The sequence below is a fragment of the Odontesthes bonariensis genome, chromosome 17 (genome assembly GCF_027942865.1).
Source record: "Odontesthes bonariensis isolate fOdoBon6 chromosome 17, fOdoBon6.hap1, whole genome shotgun sequence".
Taxonomy (NCBI): Eukaryota; Metazoa; Chordata; class Actinopteri; order Atheriniformes; family Atherinopsidae; genus Odontesthes; species Odontesthes bonariensis.
The window spans coordinates 2,864,192-2,883,375 of NC_134522.1; the positions used below are offsets into that span (position 1 = coordinate 2,864,192).

At 37.9% G+C, this 19,184-nt stretch overlaps 1 protein-coding gene across 1 annotated transcript in view; it reads right to left on the reverse strand.

Moving 5' to 3' along the window:
* Nucleotides 1-19,184, reverse strand: part of gabrb1 (gamma-aminobutyric acid type A receptor subunit beta1) — a 103,496-nt gene that overhangs the window by 38,969 nt on the left and 45,343 nt on the right. Inside the window, exon 4 of the mRNA XM_075447946.1 lies at nt 13,823-14,043. Within this exon, the coding sequence (XP_075304061.1) occupies nt 13,823-14,043 (221 nt within the window). The remainder of the gene's footprint in view (nt 1-13,822; nt 14,044-19,184) is intronic.

The following is a 19,184-nucleotide window of genomic DNA, read 5'->3' on the forward strand; positions in this document are numbered from 1 at the left end:
TTGTTATTAAAGTTAATATTAAGACCTGGTGAGGACAACGTGTTTTATTTGTTTCCTTATACATAAAACCTTTGATTGTATATATATTGTGTATTTTAATAGGTCATCATATTGCAGTTATATAGTATCTGAGTGTCACTCTTTGAATTTCGATGTACCGTTTCCAATACAATGATTTTAATTCTCTTCCTCTTTCATTATATATATATTTTTTGTCATTTTTGATCGAAAGTACTTGGTTCTTTTATCCTTAGAACCCCTTTTTTTTAAAAGAAACTACAGTCCTTCAGACCCAGTGGTGTAGCGGTCCCTGGAGAAGTGGGTATACTCTCAATTTTTCCCCTTTTTTCATAAGAAGTCCAGAAAAATGCACCGTTTCAGATTCAGTGACATGTAAAACTACTCTATTTAGTTTACCCAAAAATCTGTCAGTAGTATTTACTCACTATTACAAAACTATCACGGCTTGATCAGGTGCAGTTTGTAGGCGTTACTGGTCACACAAGCAGCCTGCATGAATGTAAATTATATTCAACATGAGGCAAACATGGTGTTTCAGGTCATTTTACAGCATTTATTTAAATAAAATACTTAAAATCTGAAGTTGACAATGCATCTTTGGCATCAACATGTCAGCGGGACCGAGAGTCGTTGTCTTCGGCTTTCATAATCACCATTTTGACGGCAAAAGACGAACAGCTCAGTGCAAGACATGCGGCATCAACATCTCAGACAGCCAGACGACAACTTCCAACTTTGTTCATCATTTGAAGATCCATTCTGACCAGTAAGTGCTCGTCATATTAGCTAATATTATCCTGTTAGCCTAGCCGGTAGTTAGCTAACGTTAGCTTGATATGATACGGGGTGGACAGGTTGGACACATTGGCCAATGATGTTTACTGACAGTTACTTATATCTTTGTGTTTTCACTTTATTAAGATCAGATTCTGCAGGTAAAACTGCAATAATAAGGTGACTTTGACTTGCCCAAGAAAAAATTACTTGGGACTTGAAAGCTAAGACTTGAGACTTACTTGGGGCGGCTGTAGCTCAGGAGGAAGAGCAGTCACCCACCAATCGGAAGGTCGATGGTTCGACTCCGGCTTCCACGGGCTACATGTCGAAGTGTCCTTGGGCAAGACACTGAACCCCACGTTGCCTACCGATAAATCTGTCGGTGTATGAATGGTTGTGTGAATGATTATAAAGCACGTAGTGTGTATAGATGTAGACGTGCTGTATGAGTGTGTGCGAATGGGTGAATGTGGCATGTAGTGTTAGAAGCGCTTTGAGTGGTCAGTTAGACTAGAAAAGCGCTATACAAGTACAGTCCATTTACCATTTACTTGAAAGCTAAGACTTGGGACTTACTTGAGACTTGAAAGCTAAGACTTGGGACTTACTTGAGACTTGAAAGCTAAGACTTGGGACTTACTTGAGATTTGAAAGCTAAGACTTGAGACTTACTTGAGACTTGAAAGCTAAGACTTGGGACTTACTTGAGATTTGAAAGCTAAGACTTGAGACTTGAAAGCTAAGACTTGGGACTTACTTGAGACTTGAAAGCTAAGACTTGAGACTTACTTGGGACTTGAAAGCTAAGACTTGGGACTTACTTGAGACTTGAAAGCTAAGACTTGAGACTTACTTGAGACTTGAAAGCTAAGACTTGGGACTTACTTGGGACTTGAAAGCTAAGACTTGGGACTTACTTGAGACTTGAAAGCTAAGACTTGGGACTTACTTGAGACTTGAAAGCTAAGACTTGGGACTTACTTGAGACTTGAAAGCTAAGACTTGGTCCCATCTCTATGAAAAAGTAACACTGTTTTGCACAGTTTCTCGTCTTCTCTCGGCCTGTAAATGGCCTCGTCTTTGGAATAAAAACTCCGAAGCAAAGATGAGCTGAAGCCAAAGTGAACGGGAGGTTATTCTGGGTTTGAGTGAGGCAGACGGGATATGTTGTGTGTGAATTGACTCACGGGAAATCAAGCCCTGCTTATCTGGACACACAAAGGAGTGTTTACCTTGGAGAAGAGGGCCCATAAGGCCTGTGTTCATGAAGGCATGGCCAGCACGAGTTGTTTTTGGACAAATCGAGCCACTGCTGCCCCGTCCTTTTTCCCGTTTGATCCCAAATGGAACGACCCAGGTCTATTTTAAGCTCTTAAGGCGAGACACAGCAGGCAAAAACAGTGACTTTTCATGCAGTGGTCAATTTTTGAATTTTGGGCCAGTCTACTCCTTCAATATGTGTTATCTCAAAACATAAATTAAAATGTTTATTTCATCACATTTTGTTTAATCGCGGCAGTACGTTTCGCCCAAATTGACCAAAATGAATTACAAAAATTTAAATCTTTAAATGCCGTTTTCTCAAAATCAGTTTTTTGTATTTTTCCAGTATTAATATCTCAGCCTATGGAGCACCTACTAACACCAAACCTTCCAGTTATACACTTAGCAGTATTCTGAAGATATTTACAGAAGGATTTGTTGATAAATCATTCCTGGCCTGATTTATATAACATTATAATAAAAAAATATGGCGAAAATTGATGTTCTTTAGGCTATGGGCAGTATATTTTGATTTCCTAGGAAATGAAAGCAGATATCCTGAAATCCCTCTGTAATTTTCTTTTCATTTTCTGTGTAAACAAAATGAAAACAGAATTTTGCACTTGGCTTTATCATATGTTCAGATCCATCTTCCGGAAATATATGCAAATGTGCGCATATTTAATGAGATAATGCCTCATTTGCATAATTAAACATACAAATGTCTAAAACTTGTAATACATTTTTCATTTCACACTTGTACAAGTAATCAACTGAGGAAGTTTCATGGTGATAGCTATTATTTTAAAATATTACCCTATTCACCTGTAGTGTCTCGCCTTAAAAGCTAGTTGGGTTAGTTTTCTCAAAATCAGTTTTTTGTATTTTTCCAGTATCAATATCTCAGCCTATGGAGCACCTACTAACACCAAACTTTCCAGTTATACACTTAGCAGTATTCTGAAGATATTTATAGAAGGATTTGTTGATAAATCATTCCTGGCCTGATTTATGTGACATTATAATAAAATAATATGGTGAAAATTGATGTTTTTTAGGCTATGGGCAGTATATTTTGATTTCCTAGGAAATGAAAGCAGATATCCTGAAATCCCTCTGTAATTTTCTTTTCATTTTCTGTGTAAACAAAATGAAAAAAGAATTTTGCACCTGGCTTTATCATATGTTCAGATCTAGCTTCCGGAAATATTTGCAAATGTGCGCATATTTAATGAGATAATGCCTCATTTGCATAATTAAACATACAAATGTCTAAAACTTGTAATACATTTTTCATTTCACACTTGTACAAGTAATCAACTGAGGAAGTTTCATGGTGATATCTATTATTTTAAAATATTACCCTATTAACTTGTCACGTTTTCTACATGTTTTTAGTCTTCTTGTGTCACCTGGAATAAGTTTGTCTGGTGAAAAGCAGCTTTCATCTGGACCTTCCTGTACCTGATCCGAGCAGACAGCTGCGGCTTCTTCCAGGGCGAAAACAACTTACTATCCACATCTGAAGCCAAATGACTCCTTAATAATAAAACACCAGAAGAATCTGGATCCACTCACTCACCTGCTATATATATAAGACTTATTCAGGTAGAAGGGTTTGCCAGCTGCTGATACAGTATTTCAATGCAGCAGCACTCCATAATTATGCACCAGAAATCCACAGTTGCATAAACAGACGCCATAACCTGAGGTGATGGACAGCCCACATTTGCTGTTTCTGGTTAAGAACATGCAATTAATATCTCTCTCTTCACAATAATAACTCGACAAAACTGTAGGCTATGACACAAATCTGGTGTGCACATGGGCGTCGCACCCGTGGGGGATGGGGGTGTCGAGATGATTTCACCTTTTTGAATTTTCAATGACCAAATAAAGTTTTAACAAATCATAAAATGTGTTTTAAAGACTCTATAGCCTCTTTAGAATAATTCTATCCAGATTTGAACAGTGTAACTATTGTAGTTTCCATACAGGACCTAGTTCAGGGCGATCAAAATGCAAAAAAAAAATCCAGTGAAATGGCCCTTTATGCCCATCCATTTAAATTGCGAATCGGATGCCAACTTCAGCGTCGTGTCTATGGGCTTGATGTGGCGCTCATGTAACACCCCCACATTTAAAATCACGGCTCCACCCCTGGGTGTGCACCCATAATTTTCTGTGATTGTGCGGATCCACAAACACTGACTGCAGCTGGAACCGTCCGTCTTCTACATGTTTAACACGTTTTTCAAATCCTGGCAGAAAAGGAACCCAACCTCTTCAGAAACTGTGAAGGAAATTACATGCTAATGCCAACGCTAGCTTGCACCTGCTAGCGGCAGTGCTAACTAGCCTTAGCACGCTCCAGCTGCAGTGCCAGATGGTCCATGTACACAGATCCAGTTTCTGTGGACTATTTTTGGTGCACCATGTGGCGAGTTTGCAGTGCACTAAATAATGAATAATTGGGCTCACATCACATGACACAAACTACCAACACCAGACGTCTGTTGACATCTTTTTAGGGCTAAATCAGATTAGCCCATTAAAAAAAAAAGTTGAAAATTTGGATTTTTAAAGGGATTATTAGGACAGCTTTTCACCTTTAATGTTTAGATCTGATTTAGTCGTCTTTTTGTACGTCTTTTACACAAAGTTGAGTTCTAGATCTCATGTTCTAGATATAGCAGAGCCTTAGAGGTGACCATGCTAATGCTAACGCTAGCTTGGACCTGCTAGCGGCAGGCTAACTAGCCTTAGCACGCTCCATCTGCAGTGCCAGATGGTCCATGTCCACAGATCCAGTTTCTGTGGACTATTTTTGGTGCACCATGTGGCGAGTTTGCAGTGCACTAAATAATGAATAATTGGGCTCACATCACATGACACAAACTACCAACACCAGACGTCTGTTGACATCTTTTTAGCGCTAAATCAGGTTAGCCCATTGAAAAAAAAAGCTGAAAATTTGGATTTTTCTCTGTAAAGATGCCTTTTTAAAGGGATGATTAAGAATGCTTTTCACCTTTAATATTTAGATCTGATTTAGTCGTCTTTTTCTACGTCTTTTACACAAAGTTGAGTTCTAGATCTCATGTTCTAGATATAGCAGAGCCTTAGAGGTGACCATGCTAATTGCTGAGTGATGTTGTACGTATCCCGAGTCGTACTTTGTGATTTATGCATTCAACACCATTTCTCCTTTCCCTCTGTGCTGTGTTGAAGGACTTCCAGGCACCACAGTCTCCCACTAAACGAAGTGTTGCCATGATAACCATGTTGGTTCTGTTCCTGTTCTGGTCAGCTGTCAGAGGCCTGCTGCTCGGCCACCTGGTACATCTTCACCAAACCCTGCGCCTCACCATGCTGCTAACCAGGGAAAGCTGCACATGTCAACCAAACATAAATATGCACAAACATTCGGGACGATCAGACACGGCGAAACACTGACGTTCTTTTCATCACTCTAAACTAGCACTGATTCAATTTAAATCGTTTAAATTTTTCATTTGTTTTATGTGTTTTCATTTTCATGTGTTTTTATGTGTTTTCACATGTTTTTATGTGTTTTCATGTATTTTCATGTGTTTTTATTTGTTTTTTCATGTGTTTTTATGTGTTTTTATTTGTTTTTTCATGTGTTTTTATGTGTTTTCACGAGTTTTTATGTTTTTTCATGTGTTTTTATGTGTTTTTATTTGTTTTTTTCATGTATTTTTATGTGTTTTCACGAGTTTTTATGTTTTTCCATGTGTTTTCATGTGTTTTTATGTGTTTTTATTTGTTTTTTCATGTGTTTTCATGTGTTTTTATGTGTTTTTATTTGTTTTTTTCATGTGTTTTTATGTGTTTTCACGTGTTTTTCCATGAGTTTTCATGTAATGTCATGTGTTTTTATGTGTTTTTCATGTATTGTCATGTGTTTTCATGTGTTTTTATGTGTTTTTTCATGTGTTTTTATGTGTTTTCACATGTTTTTCCATGGGGTTTCATGTATTGTCATGTGTTTTTCATGTGTTTTCATGTAATTTCATGTGTTTTTCATGTTTTTTCATGTGTTTTCATGTGTTTTTATGTGTTTTTTCATGTGTTTTTATGTGTTTTTATGTGTTTTCACATGTTTTCCCATGGGTTTTCATGTATTGTCATGTGTTTTTCATGTGTTTTCATGTTTTCATGTGTTTTCATGTGTTTTCATGTGTTTTTATGTGTTTTTTCATGTGTTTTTATGTGTTTTTATGTGTTTTCACATGTTTTTCCATGGGTTTTCATGTATTGTCATGTGTTTTTCATGTGTTTTCGTGTTTTCATGTGTTTTCATGTGTTTTTTCATGTGTTTTTATGTGTTTTTATGTGTTTTCATGTGTTTTTGTGGGTTTTCATAAAACAGACCATGGAAAAGCACATTCTGCACACGTTCCAAAGGCACGGCTGAGGAAGAAGAGGGTACGGGTGGTGGACTGGCCTGCCTGCAGTCCTGACCTGTCCCCAAACTCTGAAACAACCACCACCCCCCCGTGCTGCTGCACACCTGACGAATGGGACAAAATAACAGCTGGAACTCTGCATCACCTGGTGTCCTCGCAGTCAGGACGTCTCAGGCACTGGAGGCCAAACGATGGCCCAACATTTCAGAAATGTTTGTGTGAGAAGTTATTTCAAAGCCCCAACCAACAACTGACGAAGTGGAAAATACAAAAACTCGATGTGTGTTACGGGGTTATAATCAGATGCTAATCCAACATGTGCCACATCATTTGATCTTTCAGCATCTCAGCACATTCAGGAGAAGAAAACTCAGCTGAAAACCGTCGACTCATCAGTTCTCTGCCTGTTTTTGAGCCGACCGGTCCGGAGCTCCTGCAGTTAACTCCGCTGTAACTGCGCTCTGCTGCAGGAGGCACGGCTGCGTGCACTGCACCAAGATACGGCCCATAAATGATTCACCAGCTGGTTCACCCTCAAAGCTCCCGGAGGATGCAGCAGCAGCGCTCCAGCTCTGAAGAAGGCCTTTGAGGGATGTTCTTCTTGCTGAGCGGCTGCTGCGCACGGGCTTTAGTGGAGCTGAGAGAAAAGGGCCGGCACAAACCCTTTCACTCAGGTCCTGTGGTGGACATTACTGCCAATACGTTTAAATGGAAAGCACACATTAGTGTCATCAACCAACACACAGATTTCTTCTCTTTTTTCTTTGTAGTTGCCATTGCAATTTAGTCTTTTGATTTATTGTAATTTATTTCTTGATTCATTGCTTGATTATTGATTTTTGTGGTGTTGTTTTTATTCTTTATTGGGTTTTTTTCTCTCTCATTAATCCATATGGTGTTTTATCCTGATAAGATACATTTAATTTAGTTTATTTATCTTAATGGTGAGGGTTTCTAACCTCTCCAGCACTGATTCATTGCAGCTTATGATTTATTTTCTATTATATATATATATATTTATTTATTTTATTCTATTTCTTTCTTTTATGTGATATACTCTTGTTTGTAATGTTTTTTATTAAAGTGCAAACAAACAATAAACATACTTTGCATTCAAATTATGGCTGCTGGGCAACGATTAAAATGTTTAATCTAATTAATCACATGATTTCCCTGATTAATCACGATTAATCTCATTTGTACGCAGAATCCAAAAATGAATCCAAAAGTAGCGTATAGCTTTTAGCATTTAGCTTTATTTTAAATGTGCTGCCATATGAATGAAAGTGCCATAACATTTGTTGTGCAAACACACTTTTAACATCAGCATCTTTCTGTAGTTTTTATGTAGAAGCCTCGCTCCACTGTCTGTTTCCTTGAATGACTTGCTGCTATCAGTTGTGTGTTTTGCCTTTAAGTGATATTTTAGACTGGAACTACTACGCTGAGAAGACAATTCAACTTGGCTGTAAATGCAGGAGTTTTTTTTAGGGTTGGGTGAGTTCGTATCGTGTTAACTCGTTAATTATTTAACGCCGATAAATATTTTATCGCGCATTAACGCAGGTTTTGTTATTGTAAAAGTCTGTTGCTCACAGGCTTTTATTTTGTAAAAGTCTGTTGCTCACAGGCTTTTATTTTGTAAAAGTCTGTCGCTCACATGCTTTTATTTTGTAAAAGTCTGGCGCTCACAGGCTTTTATTTTGTAAAAGTCTGCTGCTGTCTGCTGTGGAACAGGAAAAGAAAGTAATCAGCGGATCCACCAAACATGGAGAAGGGTACGGAACTTTTACTCGGCCATTTTCATTTTAAAGTTCTTCCAGACGGCGGAGTCGACAGAACCAAAGTCATCTGTAAACTCTGCCAAGTGGAATTGTCTTCTCAGCGTAGTAGTTCCAGTCTAAAATATCACTTAAAGGCAAAACACACAACTGATAGCAGCAAGTCATTCAAGGAAACAGACAGTGGAGCGAGGCTTCTACATAAAAACTACAGAAAGATGCTGATGTTAAAAGTGTGTTTGCACAACAAATGTTATGGCACTTTCATTCATATGGCAGCACATTTAAAATAAAGCTAAATGCTAAAAGCTATACGCTACTTTTGGATTCATCTTTGGATTCTGCGTACAAATGAGATTAATCGTGATTAATCAGGGAAATCATGTGATTAATTAGATTAAACATGTTAATCGTTGCCCAGCCCTAGTATTTTTAAAATTTATTTTGAAATACGTGCTTTTATGTTGAAACAATTAAAACAGGAAGTAGCGCCGGTTAGCTCCGTGAGCTTCACACCTGTAGCGGTGATGTTACCTGCTGGTTTATCTTTATTTTATTACTCCATGCTTCGTGGTGTTTGCTGTAACTGTGTGAATGTGATGCATTCAACAGACTTTTACAATAATAAAACCTGCGTTAATGCGCGATAAAATATTTATCGACGTTAAATAATTAACGAGTTTACGCGATAATAACGAGTTAACTCGCCCAGCCCTAATTCAAATCATTATTTCTTAGTTAAACTTTGTCATACTACAACTTTTGATTGAGAATATTTCTAAAAGCCACCCACTTGCTGTTTAAAAGCTTTGATTTTTGCATCTAGAATCACCAACTCGGTGCTTTTTGGAGCTGGAAGTGACCATATTTGGAGAAGATGGCGGAGCTGATGAGTACGAGGTGAAATATGGGTTGGACAAATTTAGACTCTTTGAAGTTTAATGTCTATTTAATGATGGGATTATTTTCAGAAGAACCACCATCACAGCGATGAGAAGGAAGAAAATATGACTTTATAATGACGTGGAGGGAAAGTTTACTGACTTTGTGTTTGGATGGAGGTCTTGGAGACAGATGGCCGTGAAACCGGCAGCTTCATCCATCTTTTATATGCAGCGTGTGGTTCCGACTGCAGCGAGACGAGCCAACTTTGACATTAAGTAAAACTACCAAACATGCATGTGTTTCACAGCAGTAATTAGTGATGTTACTCATATTCACCTCCTGCCATGGATGCACTTTACTCTCTGGTACACAGTGCACGAGTTCCTGCATTATGAGACACAAATGGACGGATCCAGCTCCGACTGACATGATGGAGCATGAAACCACCAAAGGGCTAAAACGACTCTGCATGCTGAGAGCTTTGAACACACTGGAAAAAATGCCCTCTAAAAAGAAGTAAAAAAACAACAAATAAAAGACGTTTTTTGCTTGAAATAAGCAAAAAAATCTGCCAATGGAACTAGTGAAAATCGGCTTGTCAAGATTTCTTGAAATAAGATGTGATATTTAGGACTTTTGAGATAAAAGTGATCTTGAAATTAGCTTAAAAACCTCTTCAAATGTCAAAAAAAAAAGTTTGTTTCATATGATATGTGACTCAAAACAATTTGTTTTCAAGATTTTTTCATTTAACAAGATATTCCAGATGTATTGTCTTCAAACAAGTCCCTATATCTGGCTGAAATAGTACTTGTTAGGCAGATGTGTCTCACATTAAGTGTAATGAGATATTTGGACTAGAAATGAGACAAATATACTTGGTAAGACTTTGAGTTTTTCCAGTGCAAAGTGTAATCTTGTTTTTTTCTGTGTGTAAGTTGAACAAAAAAAAATCTATTTATAGAAAAACAGACTCACTAAAGCTCAAAATGTCCAGTTTTTCAATGCAAATAAATTCAAAATGTATTTCTATAGCTGGAACAAAATGCCCCTCCAAAAATAAGTTAAAAAAAACAACAAATAAAAGACGTTTTTGCTTGAAATAAGCAAAAAAAATCTGCCAATGGAACTAGTGAAAATCGGCTTGTCAAGATTTCTTGAAATAAGATGTGATATTTAGGACTTTTGAGATAAAAGTGATCTTGAAATTAGCTTAAAAACCTCTTCAAATGTAAAAAAAAAGCTTGTTTCATGTGAAATCCGACTCAAAACAATTTGTTTCAAGACTTTTTCATTTAACAAGATATTCCAGATGTATTGTCTTCAAACAATTCCCTATATCTGGCTGAAATAGAACTTGTTAGGCAGTTGGACTAGAAATGAGACAAATATACTTGGTAAGACTTTGATTTTTTCCAGTGCACAAAAGCTATCTCCAGAAATGGAGTCTGGTAAATTCAAAATGGGACCTGAATTTAATCATGAGACGTTGACGCGGATGCGTTGAATAGGACACGTTCCACATGATGTAATAAACCGAGTTCTGATCGCAAACTGGAAGCTAAACTGAGAGAAACGCATCCAGACAGAAATAAATGATCAGTCATGTGAATAACGGCTTCAATTCTGCAGTGTTCCAACTCCACTTTTCACAGTTCTGGGAGTATTTGCTGCCTGGAATGAGACGCGTGCAGCGGGATGCGAGCTGGACATCTGGCCCGCGGTGGACCGACACGCCGTTTAATTGCTGTGCAGACTCCGCCCACTCTGTGTGTGAAACGCTGCTCGTCATGTAAACAACAGACCCTAATGTTAGCCTTAAAGACCCAAACACCGTGGGAGGACGTATAAATAGCTGTTCTCTTCAAGCAGAATGCAGGGGAACTGATTGAATTTGAGTTTGTGGAGCATCTATGTGAGGGATTACGACATGATTTTGAGTATAAACCACAGGCTGGCCGTGATGTTCCTCTTCTCTGCCGTTCTGTTTAGTCTCGATCGAAATGCTTTTACATGCAGATGAATAAGTAGGGGAGCGTTGGCATCAATTCTTTGCAAAAGATGAGAGTGGGAATCAGGCACCTGCATACAATTTCATAATTTGGGATTTAGAAAAGAGAAGAGTACGCATGCACGGCTTTATAATCTGCAGAAGAAGAACGTACAGGAACCTTTCTGCGTTGGTGTGGGGATGCAGTTTAAATAATGAGACTAAGGCTGTGTTCGAAAACGCCTACTACATACTGCATACTACATACTGCATACTGCATACTACATACTACATACTGCATACTACATACTACATACTGCATACTACATACTGCATACTGCATACTACATACTGCATACTGCATACTGCATACTACATACTACATACTACATACTGCATACTACATACTGCATACTGCATACTACATACTACATACTACATACTGCATACTGCATACTGCATACTACATACTACATACTGCATACTACATACTACATACTGCATACTACATACTACATACTGCATACTGCATACTGCATACTGACTACCACATACTGCATACTGCATACTACATACTACATACTGCATACTGCATACTGCATACTGCATACTACATACTGCATACTGCATACTGCATACTACATACTACATACTGCATACTACATACTGCATACTACATACTGCATACTGCATACTACATACTGCATACTGTATACTGCATACTACATACTGCATACTACATACTACATACTGCATACTATATACTTCCATACTACACACTACATACTATATACTTCCATACTACATACTACATACTTCCATACTACACACTACATACTATATACTTCCATACTACATACTACATACTTCCATACTACACACTACATACTATATACTTCCATACTACATACTACATACTTCCATACTACACACTACATACTATATACTTCCATACTGCATACTACATACTTCCATACTACACACTACATACTATATACTTCCATACTACATACTACATACTTCCATACTACACACTACATACTATATACTTCCATACTACATACTACATACTTCCATACTACACACTACATACTACATACTTCCATACTACACACTACATACTACATACTTCCATACTACATACTTCCATACTGCATACTCATCGATCAGACAGTATGCAGAGCGTTTACCCACAATGCATTGCGCTCCTGCCCGAGCCGAAATCAGCCGGCCTGAAGCTGATTTCCCTTAAGCTCTAAACTCTGTAAACTTTAGCAACATTTGAAACATTTTCAGGAGAGAAAGTAGTCGTTTAGATCCCCAACGTGTTGAAAACCTGACAAAATACCGGCTGTTTACAATTTTGTTCCCACGAATTCGGCGCTACTAAAGCTAGCCGCAGTGAGCAACGCACTTCCTGTTATTTTCACAAAATAAAATACCCGTTGCCTTTTATCATAGGGAAAGCCATTACCATACAATTGGTGCTTTTGTTTTGAAAACAGGAAGTGTACATATTTAGGACATGTACATGTGCTGTATTCTTGTCGGGTAAAAATTTCCAGAAAATCAATAAAACATATTTACACAAAAAACAAAAACAAAAAAACAAGCAAGAAATCAAAGGCTGCAAAAAGCGGTAAACCGTATATAATACATATTTTTTGGTACCTTTGGCTCTGTGCTTTGGTCTCAAAAGCAATTTTTGTACCATCAGCTCCTTTAGTCCTCCATCTTTGTCTGTTCTGACAAAGCGCTGAAGAGAAGCTCACCCATTTACATCGATGTAAAAAGCCAAAAACCCATTTTTTCTTACTTTTGTGGCTGTTTATAAAGTGCATAGTTTAAGTAAAGTGTGAGTCCTCGTGCTGCCTCTGCGGAAAGCTGCAGAAATGTCCCGCTGTTGCTGCACTTTTAAGGTTTTCTGCTGCAAACTGTGAAGTTTGTCAAACCGATGGTTGAGCAACTCTTCTAGAAGATGACAGGAAACAGCGTGGAAGGATTAAAAGAAGGATTTCATCATTTAGACCTTTACATATACGTATATGTGTGTGTGTATATAGATATACGCATTTATTTATTCACATATTTTTCATTTATTTAGCCTATCTCTTTACCACCATGATTATTACACAAGCAATGATATTTTGTTTTGTGGTTAAAAACTTCTTATTTTATTATTATTATTATTTTTATTTTTTTCTTCTTCCAGTTATTTATTTATTAATTTTATTTTAATAATTATTATTGCGATTATTATCATTACTTTTTTCTTATATGTACCTTCTTGTTCTATGTTGTTCACCGTTTGTAAATGAACAAAATGTGCAATAAACACATGTTAAAAAAAAAAAAAAAAGAAGCATTTCACAGTAAAATGGGAAATAAAAGCAAGAAAAGGAATGAACTTAAATATCTCTACACCGTTAAACCTTAATTCAGTTCAGAGCATGTCTCAACATGTATATGCAGAGGGACCGCGTCACCTGAGCCACAGCTGCTCAGGCCGGAGATCAAACAGTCCAACACATGATAAACTGAACTAAATATACTTTAAACGGCAGCTGAAAGTTGATGGTCTGCATCCTGAAGGCTGCAGTTTGAATATAAGAAGAGAACCTGCCGTCAGATTTAAAGTTTCGGGGAGAAAAGGGTTCCCCGTCAGCTCCTACCTGAGGCCATAAAGCACAGTCCCGTCAGGGTGCAGCCGGATCATCCGGTTCTTCACCGTCACCCCGTGCACGAAGGACTTCTTGTCGTTGATGAAGTAGGTGTCGGGCACCCACAGCTGGTCCGCCACCCGGTTGTCCAGCGTGAGGTTGAGAGGAATCCCCGTGTAGGAGAGGCGCTTGTCCCTCCAGGACTGCTGGAAATACATGGTGATGGTGTAGTCCTGAGAACACAGGGCGAGAGAAACGTTAAACTCCGTTTACTCCGCTGTAAACCTTCCATCTTTCAGACCCTGATGGAACTTACTGCGGCTTTTCACCCGCCTGATTAAGCAGAAAACTGGGTTCCACTTTCTGACAGAGGTGGGAAGAGGACTGAAAACTCAAGTACAAGTACTGTTACATTACTTAAATTGTACTCAATTACAAGTAAAAGTACAAAGTACTCTAGTACTAGACAACGATTCACACAGGCTCACCAGAACTGGACAATAGAAGATCGGAAAAACGTTGCCTGCTCTGACGAGTCTTGATTTCAGTCGAATTAGTGGCGGAACGGAAAATTTTTGCTTTTTCCGCAAACGCGCAAATGGACCGGAAATGAAATTTCCGCTAGTATCGAGTTAATTTGCTTTAATTTTGAGACCCCCTAGGGGAGACCCCTCAAAATGAAAGCAAAATAACTGAAATTTAACGTTTTAACTAGGGCTGGGCGAGTTAACTCGTTATTATCGCGTTAACGCATTGATAATTTAACGCCGATAAATATTTTTATCGCGCATTAACGCAGGTTTTATTTTTATTTTTTGAAAATTTTAAAAAACTACATTTTTGGAGGGCTTTTGTGCCTTTAATGGATAGGAAAGTTCAGAGAGACAAGAAAAGAAAGTAATCGGCGGATCCACCAAACATGGAGAAGGGTATGGAACTTTTACTCGGCCATTTTCATTTTAAAGTTCTTCCAGACGGCGGAGTCGACAGAACCAAAGTCATCTGTAAACACTGCCAAGTTGAATTGTCTTCTCAGCGTAGTAGTTCCAGTCTAAAATATCACTTAAAGGCAAAACACACAACTGATAGCAGCAAGTCATTCAAGGAAACAGACAGTGGAGCGAGGCTTCTACATAAAAACTACAGAAAGATGCTGATGTTAAAAGTGTGTTTGCACAACAAATGTTATGGCACTTTCATTCATATGGCAGCACATTTAAAATAAAGCTAAATGCTAAAAGCTATACACTACTTTTGGATTCATTTTTGGATTCTGCGTACAAATGCGATTAATCGTGATTAATCAGGGAAATCATGTGATTAATTAGATTAAACATTTTAATCGTTGCCCAGCCATAGTTTTAACGCAAAATTTGCTTTTAAAGCAAGATTAATGTGCGTACGTTCTATAAATTCTATAAATATTCTAAATATTCTATAAATATGTCAAAGGTTTTTTAACCAAAAACAGCTCAAATGCAGTGAAATCTGCAGTGATGTGAGTATTATGAGGCAGGAGTGTAAACAGATGGCGCACACATGAATACATTCGGTTCACTGACTCCGTCTTATTATCAGGCTGACCAATGGCAGCTTTGCAGACTTATCTCAGCCAAATTAATAACCTTAACACATGAGAAATAAGAAAGAAAATCTGAATATTAATTCAAATTGTGAGCGAACTCAGCAGCGACTTTAGATTTTAAAAGTAAGTAGATTACATGGTGTACATTTTACTCAAGTATGAGTTGAAAATAGTTAATTACAGTAACGTGAGTATTTGTAATTCGTTACTTCCACGCCTGCTTTCTGAGATAGTTTTGGAAATAATGCACATCCAGCAGGTGCCCGAACACAAGCTGAAGGATCTACTTTTGTGCTTTTTTAGCACTCAGGGACGTCAGAGGCCTCTAAAAAACACCCAAACCTGCTTCTCAAACGGCAGATGAGGTGTTGAGAGATTCCTCTGAAGCTGGTGTGTTCCGTATGAAGCAGGCGTGTGATGTTTTCATCCTGAGTCGGGTTTTATCCGTGGAAGCAGGAACTGAAACCGACGGCTGACCTTTGCAAAAAGCCTCGGCACTCAGACCGACTTCATTCAAAGGAAAACACTGATTCACTGCAGTATGATGTGAAAAGTTCAATTAAGTTCAAACTGTCACAAAATAATCCTCATTTTATTGTAAATATAAGTTAAAAATAAGAGAAAATTATTTATCAGATAGATACTTTTAAGCCCACATTGTGCAAGAAATCAGGAGTGAAAACGGGACTAAATCACTTTAATCAGTGTTTAAAGGTTTGTTAATAAAATGACACAGCAAGGCCGACAGAAAGCTGCACGTTTACAGCTTAAACTCATTATTTAAAGTGGGATTCCCTCACCTCACGTGAACCCTGCCTGACAGGAAACAGCAGATATGGGATATGTTACCATGCCACAGTTTACTGGGCCACAACTAAAGAAAAAATGAACATAATGCACCTTTTATAGGGAGACTGGTCTGCAAAAATGATCAAAAGTAACGGCACAAAGTGAGAAATAAAACGTAAAAGTAGAAAACGTGTTTGACAGCAGGCTGCCATCATCTGAAATACATAAGATAATAAAGAAATGGCTAAATAAATAAGTTTATATGATGATAAATGCTGAAGTTATGTAAAATAATCATACAGAATATGAAATTAAATTATTAAAATATTTTATTTGTTTCTCTTTATATTCTTTTATGTATTTTTAATGCTTCTCACACTCCCTGCTGCAATGCTTTTATTTTATGTGAAGCACTTTTAATTGTTTTGTACATAAAATGTGCTACAAATAAATTTGATTTGATTTGATTTGAAAGAAAGACATTTTTCTGCTTTAATCTTAAACTCCACCCCCTTAAACTTGTGTTAACGTTGACTTTTATCCGCTCAGCTTATAAATAAATTTCTGATTTTAATCGGAATGCATTTAATTTCTTTATTTGTTAGCGTTGTATTTACATCTTTATCACCTCCCTTTACATCGAATCGATCTACTCATTTCCTCCCAAATATATTTATGCACTTATTTTGAATTCACCATCATTTTTTTTTGTTTAGTTTTTTTGTTTAGTTCGTTAACAGCATTAATTCTGTTATTTTCTCCCCGTTTTATTTCTCCAAACTCGTTTATTTCCATCTTTTCTTTTCGTTTCCACGTCTCTGATCGGTCAGAAATGTCGCGTATCAGCAGTTTGTGGAGTAAAGGTTTGGCAGCCAAAGTGATTCATCCTGTGGGCTACCGGAGGACAGGCGACCGCAGCCTCACATTCGGCCTCCACGTCTGCTGAAAAAAAAAGCACAGACTGCTGAAGTGACTTATGTTGTGTAATGTCAGCTCTTATTAAGCGGCAGGAACAGTCGCCGGCCTGCATGCTCCAGTTCTTTCTGTGACTCCTGAGAGAGTTGGAACTCCCCGCCTCACCTGCCTGAACTCAGCTGCTCTCGCTTCAGACATGCCATCAAACTCCACCGTCACAGAGGTAGAGAGAATAATTCATTCACTCATAAACAGGACATATAAACCTGTAGTTGTTTAATTTGTGCTGCAAAGTAAAACGTATAATATCCTGCTTTAAATATCAGATAAAACAATTAATTCTTCATGACTCCAGCTTTAATTTCCTTCAGTTACTTTAACTCCAAAACTCAGTTACTTTGAGTACAGTTCAGTCAGCAGCCAACCCTCAAACATGTATGGATGATAAATCAGCTGAAAGAATTAGGGCGAGTTAACTCGTTATTATCGCGTTAACTTGTTAATTATTTAACGCCGATTAAATATTTTATTGCGCATAAACGCAGGCTTTTATTATTGTAAAAGTCTGCTGCTCACAGGCTTTTATTTTGTAAAAGTCTGCTGCTCACAGGCTTTTATTTTGTAAAAGTCTGCTGCTCACAGGCTTTTATTTTGTAAAAGTCTGTTGCTCACAGGCTTTTATTATTGTAAAAGTCCGTTGCTCACAGGCCTTTATTTTGTAAAAGTCTGTTGCTCACAGGCTTTTATTATTGTAAAAGTCCGTTGCTCACAGGCTTTTATTTTGTAAAAGTCTGCTGCTGTCTGCTGTGGAACCGGAAAAGAAAGTAATCGGCGGACCCACCAAACATGGAGAAGGGTACGGAACTTTTACTCGGCCATTTTCATGTTAAAGTTCTTCCAGACGGCGGAGTCGACAGAACCAAAGTCATCTGTAAACACTGCCAAGTTGAATTGTCTTCTCAGCGTAGTAGTTCCAGTCTAAAATATCACTTAAAGGCAAAACACACAACTGATAGCAGCAAGTCATTCAAGGAAACAGACAGTGGAGCGAGGCTTCTACATAAAAACTACAGAAAGATGCTGATGTTAAAAGTGTGTTTGCACAACAAATGTTATGGCACTTTCATTCATATGGCAGCACATTTAAAATAAAGCTAAATGCTAAAAGCTATACGCTACTTTTGGATTCATTTTTGGATTCTGCGTACAAATGCGATTAATCGTGATTAATCAGGGAAATCATGTGATTAATTAGATTAAACATTTTAATCGTTGCCCAGCCCTAAAAAGAATAGGTCCCATATGGGATCGTCCATATGTTCTAAACCGGCCCAATGATATTTGCCCACATTGGTCCATTACATCGGTGCTGACGAGCCAAAAATGGACTTATCTGGGGCCCAAAGGATCAATCCTATGGCTGGCCGTGTGAGTCCTGCTTGGATCATTAATGAGGGATACATGCATGGACTGGAAATGGGCAACAAATCTTCATAAAACCCAATGAACATGGCAGCCAATATGGAACCCAAGGACAATCCATCTTTTTTTTAAAGACGTAATAATAAGCTTCTTGTTGGCCGCTTCAACTTCTTCAAGCATTACCGTGGTGACCTTATTAGCCTCGCCTGCTAAAGCTACTTCAAGGGAACACGAATCAACGGACCAGCTGTGACACCTATTGGGGAAGTTCAGCTTTGAACACCAGAACCAGCTGCTAAACTTAACCCTCCTGTTGTCTCCTGTGGGTCAAAAGTGACCCACCACCATGTTTAGCTGTAGAAAAAACACCTTAAACTATCTTTTTCCAACTTGAAATGTTATGACTTTTCCTAAAGGGACCCCATCATTAGAAAAAGTCAGACTTTATTTTTGTTTATGTTTCCATGTGGGCTGTACACCACTAGGGTACAAAGATTGTCTTATGGGTCATTTTTGACCCGTGAATTATAAAAACATTTAAACACCAGAAAAAAGTTCACTGTTTTTAGAAGTAATTACTTCACATTTATATGATAGCAATAATAAACCTTTATTATGTAAAAGAAAACTGAGAAAACAAGAAAACTGTTGGTCCAACTGACC